Source organism: Borostomias antarcticus (assembly GCF_949987555.1).
Source record: "Borostomias antarcticus genome assembly, chromosome: 1".
NCBI classification, from domain to species: Eukaryota; Metazoa; Chordata; class Actinopteri; order Stomiiformes; family Stomiidae; genus Borostomias; species Borostomias antarcticus.
Genome location: NC_140234.1, coordinates 49,276,228 through 49,286,680, shown reverse-complemented (window position 1 = coordinate 49,286,680; position 10,453 = coordinate 49,276,228). Strand labels below are relative to the sequence as shown.

General features: G+C 45.9%; 1 protein-coding gene across 1 annotated transcript in view; it reads right to left on the bottom strand.

The window, feature by feature from the left end:
• Nucleotides 1-8,484, bottom strand: part of ngef (neuronal guanine nucleotide exchange factor) — a gene marked incomplete at its 5' end in the record, with an annotated part of 17,671 nt that extends 9,187 nt beyond the window's left edge. The window contains 3 exons of the mRNA XM_084445823.1: nucleotides 561-950; nucleotides 1,407-1,515; nucleotides 8,268-8,484. Coding sequence (XP_084301949.1) covers nucleotides 561-950; nucleotides 1,407-1,515; nucleotides 8,268-8,484 — 716 coding nt within the window. The remainder of the gene's footprint in view (nucleotides 1-560; nucleotides 951-1,406; nucleotides 1,516-8,267) is intronic.
• Nucleotides 8,485-10,453: the final 1,969 nt, after the last annotated feature.

The window sequence follows — 10,453 nt, the reverse complement described above, 5'->3', positions numbered from 1 at the left end:
GTATGATTTGCAGAATTGCAGCATTGAAAACACAGCCGTGCAGATGTGTGCAGTCATATTAACATGACAGCAAATTACAGATACTATCAAATGCATACATTCCAAAGTACCCATAGATTAGCATTCCCCTTAATGTTTTCCACTAAAGAGAGTGGGTGCAGATCCAGAAACTTCATCTTCAAGATTAATGTGTCATAGTCACATACTGTACTTGAAACAATGCTAGGACCAGGGACACCTACTGAATCTTGCATCAATGGGATTCAATTGAGTGAGCAATCGAATGCTATGAATTATTCCTCAACTCCTTTATATTCTGCAAGCACACTTAGATGGAAGCATCTGAAAAGCTCACCTCCATGCCATGCCTAGACATAAGCATGTTCGCTATCAGTACAACGCAGCATAGTATTACTTTCATTTTCTTTTCTTCCATGCATCAGAGCAACAGTCTGCTCTCTGAAAGAAAGCTTCAAGAACTCTGAAAGAGAGCTTCACAAGAATAACTCTTACCATTCCCCTCTCCCTCCCTCCCGCGCCCCCCCCCCCCCCACCTCTACCTGAGTTTCACCCCCTCGGGGTCGGCCACCTCAGCACTGGCACGCCGGGGGGTCTGCATGTCCCCTCCAGGCTCCTGTACTGAGCAGGCGACAGCCGTGTGTTCAGAGAGCGTCTCCATGTCGCCGCTGGGTCTCCCGTGCGTCCGGTAATAAGGAATAGCCCCCTCAGAGGCTGGGCTATCGTTACCGGCTGCTGGGGAAGAGCCTCTGTACTGACCACTGGTGGGAGAGGCATCCGCTCCCCTCCTTCCACCTCCTCTGCCTCCTCCTCCTCTCCTCCCTCCATTCGTGGGGGTCGGGGCCACGCCAGGAGCTGAGCGTGGGCTCTGGGGCTCCCCGTTGCTTGGCAACACAGTTCCGGAATGGTGTAACCAAGGAGAGGTTGGCACACTACAGAATATGACAGGGAAACACACTTAAAAAGCTGAAATAACAATAGAAGACTCAAATATATTCTTGCAGAGCAATAGTTAATTACAGTATAGTGTTGAATAGAAGAGAAGCGAAAGTGGGCTTTGCTCAGTGTCTGATATAAAGGATAGTGGGTCGACCTTCATTTTAGACTGAAAGGACTCTCTGATGTGGCACAGCCGTGCTCTGTTTGATATGTGAGCACATCAATGGGTGTTGGAGAGGACAGGAAGAAAATATAATTGGAACGGTGTGCACGCACACAATCATTCATGAGCATGACGTGCCGATAGGAAGGAAGAATGTGTCCTGTATTTCTGTGTCTAGGTGTGTGTGTGTGTGTGTGTGTGTGTGTGTGTGTGTGTGTGAGTGTGTGATTCTTGGGGTGTGCTTGTAGTCTATAGTATTAGGCAGGGTTGGGCAGCAGAGACTCACCATTGTGCTCGGGGCGATAGAGGTGGTTTCTGGAGCACAGGGACACTGAGGGAGGTGCCTGCCCTGCTGGCTGGGCTGGGCTCTTGGTCAGGCCTGGGAGAGCCTGGGTCTGGAGGGGGGGGGGGCATGAAGACAGACCAAGGAAATTAAAATAACTATAGAGTAGTCCCCTTTATCTCCCTTTTCCGCTCTAGGACACACACACACACACACACACACACACACACCTACAGTACACATACCATACAGTAGGCTACACGTACAAGCACACACAAACACACACACATACAAGCACACACAAACACACACACACACACACACACACAATACATTGTCTACCTTGACCCTTGTCTACCTTGACCACAGTGGGCAGACTGACAGGTAGTAATGGTTTTGAAAGTCCCGTTGTACAAAATAATGTGCTGTTAGGAGGGAGCCTTCAGAGGGTGTGTGTTTCCTGCAGATTACTGCAACTAGGAACATGTGAACTATTGAGTTTTCCTCCCAGTGCTGGTCTACTTACAGCTTTTACCCCAGACTTAGTAAAGCACTGTTGCTTGTATAACTCCTCCATTTTGGCTCTGGTTAAGCTGGGGCACTGACCCAGTCCCAATGTCCACCCTTGCAGACTCGCAGACTTAAGAGCGCGCTCCCGCGAAGTCCGCGAGGGCTTAGGGGTGTCCCAATGTCAACTCGGCAAGTGCGTGAGGGCTCTCCGGCAGCCATTTTGAGCCCTTTATGGCCCCTTCCCGTAAGTCTGCATTTCTGCAGACTTAGCCCAAGGGAATTACCCACAGTTCATAGCGTCGTGACGTGAAATCGCTGAAAAACACACGTTACCACAACAACGTAGGACAACAAACAAGATGGAAGGACTTTTCGCTCGGTCGTGGTCACGTGATCTGTCGCAAGTGCTGTCCCATTCCTATTTATGCAATTTCGAGCCCTTGCAGACTCTCACACTCAACCACTTTACCAGGTGACGTCAATAAGTCTGTGAGGGCTCAGGGCTTGAGGGTTTAGGGGGGACATTGGGACTGGGCCTTACACTCTTAAGCTGAATCCCAATCTGAGTGCACAAACCGCACTTGCGGCCCCTCGCACTTGCGGCCTGAGGCCTGAGCACTTAATTGACGTCAGCTGGAAGGGCCAGAGGGTGCAGGGCCGTGAATTAAATGGGACAGCACTTCCAGCGGCGTGCCAAGCCTGTTTCGCTCAATGCCCCTCCCACTTCGTTTTCATTGGCTGCCGCGTCCCTCCGACGCAGAGGCTGCTCTGACGCTCCCCTCAGCTCTCAGCTCGGCTCTGCAAATTGACCGATTGACGTCTGTTTTAATTTAATAATAATTAAAAAATTATGTTGGATGGGATATGTTTGCAGCATGTGGATTTCAAGATAAATGTTGTGTTATCTGCAAATGTCATCATTTTTGTGTGATGCACTCGGATCATGACTCGGATACACTCAAGCACCGTGTCACATGAGACGCGGTGCTCCTAAGTCCGCGAAATTGCGGACTTTCGGTAAGTGCGGTTAAAGTGCGCAAAATGGCGGCAGTGGCGCACTTGTGGACCTAGCAATTCCGTTTTGGGACTACCCTGAGCCCTTGTGGACTTAGCGGGAACGCGCATGTAAGGCCACAAGGCCGCGAGTGCTCTGCACTTTCGCCTAAGTGCGCGATTTAGGATTCAGCTTTAGATGAATCCCAATTAGCTGAATCCCAAATCGCGCACTTAGGCGAAAGTGCAGAGCACTCGCGGCCTTGTGGCCTTACATGCGCGTTCCCGCTAAGTCCACAAGGGCTCAGGGTAGTCCCAAAACGGAATTGCTAGGTCCACAAGTGCGCCACGCCGCCATTTTGCGCACTGTAACCGCACTTACCGAAAGTCCGCAATTTCACGGACTTAGGAGCAGAAAATACCCACAGCCCACCGCGTCTCATGTGACACAGTGCTTGAGTGCATCCGAGTCATGATCTGAGTGCATCACACATAAATGATGACATTTGCAGATAACACAACATTTATCTTGAAATCCACATGCTGCAAACATATCCCACCCAACCGAATTTTTTAATTATTATTAAATTAAAACAGACGTCAATCGGTCAATTTGCAGAGCTGAGGAGCGCGTCAGAGCAGCCTCTGCGTCGGAGGAACGCGGCAGCCAATGAAAACGAAGTGGGAGGGGCATTGAGCGAAACTGGAAGTGCTGTCCCATTTAATTCACGGCCCTGCACCCTCTGGCCCTTCCAGCTGACGTCAATTAAGTGCTCAGGCCTCAGGCCACAAGTGCGAGGGGCCGCAAGTGCGGTTTGCGCACTCAGATTGGGATTCAGCTTCTGAGTGCGCAAACCACCCTTGCGGCCCCTCACACTTGCGGCCTGAGGCCTGAGCACTTAATTGACGTCAGCTGGAACGGCCAGAGGGTGTGAATTAAATGGGACAGCACTTCCAGCGGCGTGCCAACGATTCCCAAGCCAGTTTAGCTCAATGCCCCTCCCACTTCGTTTTCATTGGCTGCCGCGTCCCTCCACGCAGAGGCTGCTCTGACGCGCTCCTCAGTTCCGCTCGGCTCTGCAAATTGACTTGCTTGATCTGTTTTAAATTAATAATAATTTAAAATGTATGTTGGGTGGGATATGTTTGCAGCATGTGGATTTCAAGATAAATGTTGTGTTATCGGCAAATGTCATCATTTATGTGTGATTCACTCGGATCATGACTCGGATGCACTCAAGCACTAGCTGTGTTCGGAATCGCTCCCTATTCACTATATGAATAGCAATTCCAAATAGCAAATGACCTAGCAATTCCGTTTTGGGACTACCCTGAGCCCTTGTGGACTTCGCGGGAACGCGCATGTAAGGCCACAAGGCCGCGAGTGCTCTGTACTTTCGCCTAAGTGCGCGATTTGGGATTCAGATCGTCTGAAAACAATAGGTTTTCCCATTATGTCAGGGCAACTGGTGCTTAGTGAGTGAAACAACGTGAGCTCACGAGATCAGGATAGTCTGACAAGGCTAGCACAGAAAAAAAAAAAAAAAAAACTAATACTGAAACTAATAAAAACGAAACTAAAACTAAGCATTTTCAAAAAATAAAAACTAAACTAAACTAGCAAACCTGCTTTAAAACTAATCAAAACTAAACTGAAATGGAAAACAAAAAGTTAAAACGATATAAAAATAAAAAAGCAAAACTATTATAACCTTGGTGTTAAGTGGCCATAGTCTGTAGTCCATTACGATTATCTACTGTATGGGTGTGCAGGTATGAGAAAAGCTGTATAAAACAAGATATGGCCCATGTCTCAGGGCTCATAGACACATAGCAACATAACACAGTATAATTTAAGCCGAATCTATACTGTGTGTCTATGAGCCATGAGCCATAGTTTGTCTTAGATAGAATAAACTAGGCTTAAGAAGTCCAGTGGAGGAAACAATTTTGAAACAGACTTTGTACAGCTGGGCTTTTTATGCATTAACTATGCACACTGACCATAAATCTGCCTCATGAGATGTTATGTAACAGCATGGACAAAAGAAACTCATTTAGCTTGAAACTACCAACAAAGCAGTTACGGCAATCACACCAATAGTACAGTACAGTCTGCAAACATATCCACACCCCAATAGCTAATGAAAACAGCAACTCTATTCAGTGCTATTCAAAACGACAGGCATTGGTATTCTTGACATTGCAACAGTCAGCAAGGCCCCTTTTAATGATAAGGAAATGGTAATATATAACAATATGCGTTACCTTTATCTTTTACCGTCTGAAGCTCATCTAGACAAAACATTATTTCCTCAATATCCGTCGAACCGTGTCAGTATTATGAAGCAACAACTAACATTAAACACCTGTTCAACCTGATCAACTGTTCTTACACAACTGCAATAAGGAAGAAAGAACACTTGAATCAAGATAAGATAAGGTTATCAAAAACGTCATAACCAGCAGGAATTCAGATGACCTCTTTCATTGTTCTACTGTACAAAGGACAACTGTCTAAAACAGTGTACTATGGTATGTACTATATAGTCTTTGAAGTGTATATGCGTATTTGTATATGTGTATTTTGTTTTGTTAGGGGTGACAAATTAAAGGAAAAACCAACATGTTGGTCCACCATGAGCCACCAGAAGAGCTTCAATGCACCTTGGCATAGATTCTACATTATTATTATTCTCTGGAGCTCTGCTGGAGGGATAGCACACCCTTCTCACAAAATATATTCCCTCATTTGGTGTTTTGATGACAGTGTTGGAGAGCGCTATCTAACACGTCAGGGTACCACTTTACAATACAGTTTGGTAATAACAGGGTAATACCATGGAAATACCAGGGTAATACCATGGCAATTGCCATTAGTTACTAGTAGTAGTTACCAGTGTAGTTACCAGGGTAATACCATGTTAATATATACATTAAATTACCAGTAAATACCTGTGTAGTTATCCCGCCCCTAGTTGCTTCCTAACATTCTATTTAAGCCCATGATTTGTTACATGGAAATAGAGATGATAGTGAAAATGCAATATTGTCCGTTTCTATTTAATTCCATTCCATCCCAACTAAGCTCCTAGGTTGCTACCTGGAAACAGATGTGGTAGTCTCTATGGAATCAGAGCTGGATAATGCAGCATTATATCTTGCTATGGTTATGTCCTATTCTGAGTACCTATAAGCTCTCATTGTGGCAAGAACTTCTGGGAACAAGCTATGATATTCTTGTACACAAAATGCCGGATGCTGATTGGCTCGCGCAGATAATGGGCGGTGCGGAGAGGCTGATTTGGCCTCTGATTGAATATCATAGCCAGTTCCCAGAAGTTCTTGCCATAGCGAGAGTGGGTGGTGCCCACATCATTTTAATTCTCATCAAACCATTCATTTATCCCTTCTGCCTTGTGGATGGGGGCATTGTCATCCTAGAAGAGACAACTTCCATCAGGATATACATGTTTAATCATAGGATAAAGGTGGTCATTCAGAATAACTTTGTATTGATTTGCAGTGACCTTTCCCCCTAAGGAGACAAGTGGACTCAAACCATGCCAGGAAATGCCCCCCATAGCATAACAGAGCCACCGGACTGCCTCACTGGGGTCAAGCAATCACGCCTGTACCGTTCTCCTGGTGTACGCCACACATGCACTCACCTACAGTACTTGTCAAGAATATGATGAAGGATGACTCATCTGACCATATCACTTTTTCCCACATCTCTGTAGACCAGCGAGTATGGTTTTTGCACCACTGAACTCTTAAATGTGCATTTGTCTTTGTGATGAGGGGTTTATGTACTGCAATCCTACCATAATATCCCTCTGTATGCAGTTGTCAACAGACTTCTTGCTGACTTGCTGATCAGACTTCAGTCTGATCACGTCCTACAGTGACATTCTCAGTCATGAGTCACATGAGTAACTCCTAAGAGTTGCTCTTATGTTTTTCCTTACATATCACACAAACGCACAAGCATTATGGTCATCGAATGTCTTTCAAATTCCTATTTACTGATGTCTTTCCCATAGATGTAAATGCAGATATCACTTCACTGTTCCTATTGAAACACCAGGTGCGACTGAAGCTCCTGCCATCCGTGCCCCATGCCTCTTTGAAAGTCACTTAATTAGCTAGTTTGGAGTAGTTAGTTAGTTTTATATTTTTCTGGTCAATTACACACAATAACAACAAATTGACTGTTATGACAATGGTTAAATAATACTAATTCATTATTATTATTATTATTATTACTATAATTATTATTCATGTATTTTCTTGTAGGCTATTTTTTTCCCTTTTTTTCACTCATTTATTCAGATTTTTCCTTTGATTTGTCACCCGTCTATATATGAGGAGTTTACGAAATACGAAACTGCCTTATTACACTCCAGATTGGCAGAGTCTATCTTGGACCAGGAAACCAGAGTCTATCTTGGACTAGGTTTGGGGATGCATGCCCATGCTGTACATGCGGTGTTCTGTCTATATTGGTGACTAAGGCAATCATTTATCTTTCTCATGAATATTGACTGAGACATTTAAGGCACTGAAATGTTCATGTTAATTACAGTATACTAATGTATCAGTATTATACTAATGTATCAGTATTGCATAGTATTACATTGCATGTTTGCATCTTGAACCCACAAGGCATCATTTGATACTTGGTAATTATAAAATGGGATGAATTGTGCCGAGATAGGTGGAAGAAGAATTCCTGGAATGAATTGTATGGAGGGAAAATGGTTGAGATCATAATAATAATAATCATACAGGTGCCAGACAGGTGCCAGACAGGTGCCAGACAGGTGCCAGACAGGTGCACAGGTCTTCGCTTGCTGAGCTATTTGTTGCTAACACACTGGAGGTCAGAGGTGGTTGACTAATACAACAGGCCTCCCTCACAGGTGTCATTGACAATTGAACCAGTTCCTCAGGTTTTATCTGCTTTGATTTCTACAGCAAGAGGACCGCCACGCCTGTTTTTCCTCCAAAACAATATAACCACGTATGTGGTTAACAAGGAAAACCAAAGAACAATCACAATACATCAGGCTAAGTGATAGATGGAAAGAGGTCAGGGGATGGAATCCGACACAAATCAGGAGCTCCATGGAGACCTTGTTTGTAAGCAGATAAGAGGCTAAACTCATGAATAGGGGCTACAGTATATGTGATGTTGGATAGCTAAAATGTTGCTCACTCACTCCTGTAAGCAAACTTGGAAACTACCCAGTAAGTATATTAAAACAACATAATTCTTTACCTCAAGCAAGTAAAAAGTAAAAAAAAAAAAAAAGTTTTGAGACATTAAGAAGGGAGAGAAACTGTTTTTTTTCTTACTTTCAGTCTGTTCTGAAGCTGTTAATCTCTTTTTCCTCATTGACCGGTAAAAACGGGAGTTCCGGCGGATTGGCACCCTGCCGGTCCCGTTTCCGGTATCATCTTCATCATCTTCATCATCAACATGCCTGGTCTGCCTTGGGGCAGCGGGCACCTTCTCCGGGGTCTCCTGGGTTTTCTGCAACCACTTGCCCCTAAAAAGGGCAGTCATCGCCATGACACCAAGGTTCCGTGATCCCACCCCCCCCTTTAGATCCAGTATGGTGGGATTCCTGCTGGTTTTGACTTCAGGGCACAAGAGAGGGAATAATCCATCAACTACTATCCAGAATCCAGGAGAAACTCCATCCCTGTCAATAGTAAGATCCAGGAGTGAGGCAGCACAACACACTACACCTCTGCACTGCACAGAGAGACAGGTTTAGCTACTATGCGGCTAACAGCAGACTTGGTCCAGTGCTGCTCTCTCTTTCATTCTTTCTCTCCCTCCCTCCAGCCTCTCTGTCTAGGGGGAAGGCGTGTTGTTAGTAACCCAGACAGCAGTGGAGCCAGTGAGAGTCAGCCCTCTCTCTGTCCCTAAGCTGTCATTATTGTGTTTATGACTTTCTCTAATGCTCTCTCTACCTCCCTCCGCCTTTCTTTCTTTCTTTCTTTCTCCCTCCCTCCCTCCCTCCTGCTCTTTCTCAACCCTGTTCTCTTCCTCCCTCCCACATGCACTCCCTCTGTCTCTCCCTCCACATTTACCCCCCGCCCCCCTACCCTTTCTCTCCACCACCCACCCTGTTCTATTTGGAGACCTGAAAGGCATTCCAGGGTCCAGCCTGGCCTCACCTGTCTGCTTGCCTCTCTATTACTCTCCCCTCTTCTCTGCCTGGCCTGCTCTGCTAAAGAAACCAGAAAAGCCACTCACCTGTGCCAGGGAATTTAACTGGTGGCCATCCCTTCCCTTCTCAGGGCTCTGGCTTTTCTAGGTCCCTCTTCTCCAGACCTTCAATCTCACCCCCGAGTGCACTCTCTACTAGTGTAGGTTGATTCCACACTACACAGAACACACTAGAAGCTTGTATACTCGCCTGTGGCCATGTACTGTACTGTATGTCCTGCTGCGACTGGCTGTGTGACGTGGAGCGCGTGGTGCGCTGTGTTGCGTGTGGCGGGTGGCCGCCTCTCTCGGCCCGCTCCCTCTCCCAGTGCCACAGCGCTTTATCTCCGGTCAGCTAACAAGGAGAGTTCAAAGTTCTCTCTGGCTTTCTACACACAGCAGCACTTGCTCTAAAGGTGCGTTTCCACTGAACGCGAGGCGAAACCCCTTTATGAGGATTGATTCCAGAAGGCCTCAGTGGACCAACAGAGTGTGCGCATTACATATGTTCCCCAGTTGCCCTTAATCTAACAAAACAGAGGATCAGTCAGGTCAAATGCAATTATATGGCATTCCTGGAATAGAGGAAGGCTGGAAGTGAACACTGAAGTACTGATGTTGCTTGACGTTCTACAAGCACAGGAACTCCCAGGCTGCTCATCCCACCCGAACTGATAAAATAAAGAATAGAGACAAGAGTCGACTTGAGACACGTCAGCCTCAACGTCATACCCAGAAGGGAGACTCAATCTCACGTCACATTGAGAATAAGACAATGGAGGTTATATTGAGCAAGGCTCAAGGCGTTGGGTGTGAATCACAGCAGGGTGACTGGGACTCAGTGAGGTCAAAGGTTATGGAGCTGTCCTGAGACCAGTGAACTGGCCTCCGCATGCTGGGGGGTACTCCCTCAGGTGTTCCTACCTACAGTAAGTGGTGTTGGGGCGGAGGGAGTAGAAAAAAAAGAAAGACAAAGAACGTGGGATCTATTCTGTAGATCAGCAATCAAAAGAGGAATGTTGACATAGTGTCTGTATCAACACTCATTCCCTCATCCTCCCTCTGTCAACAACAGTGTATTGAACAAGTGAACAGAGCAATAGATGGAGGTAGAGAGAAAGAAAGAAAGAGAGAGAGAGAGGTTCTAACAAAACAATAATGGGTTTCGGGGCGTAATGAGTTTTTTTCCCCTCGTAGAGCATTTTCCCTGAGCTCAGCTAAGACATCTGTGGTATGCGCAATGTCCCTTGCTGGGGATGGATTGCGCAACCCTGGACATTTTTCTCTCTCTCTCCCTCACTGAGCTCTGTCTACAGTGGACAAG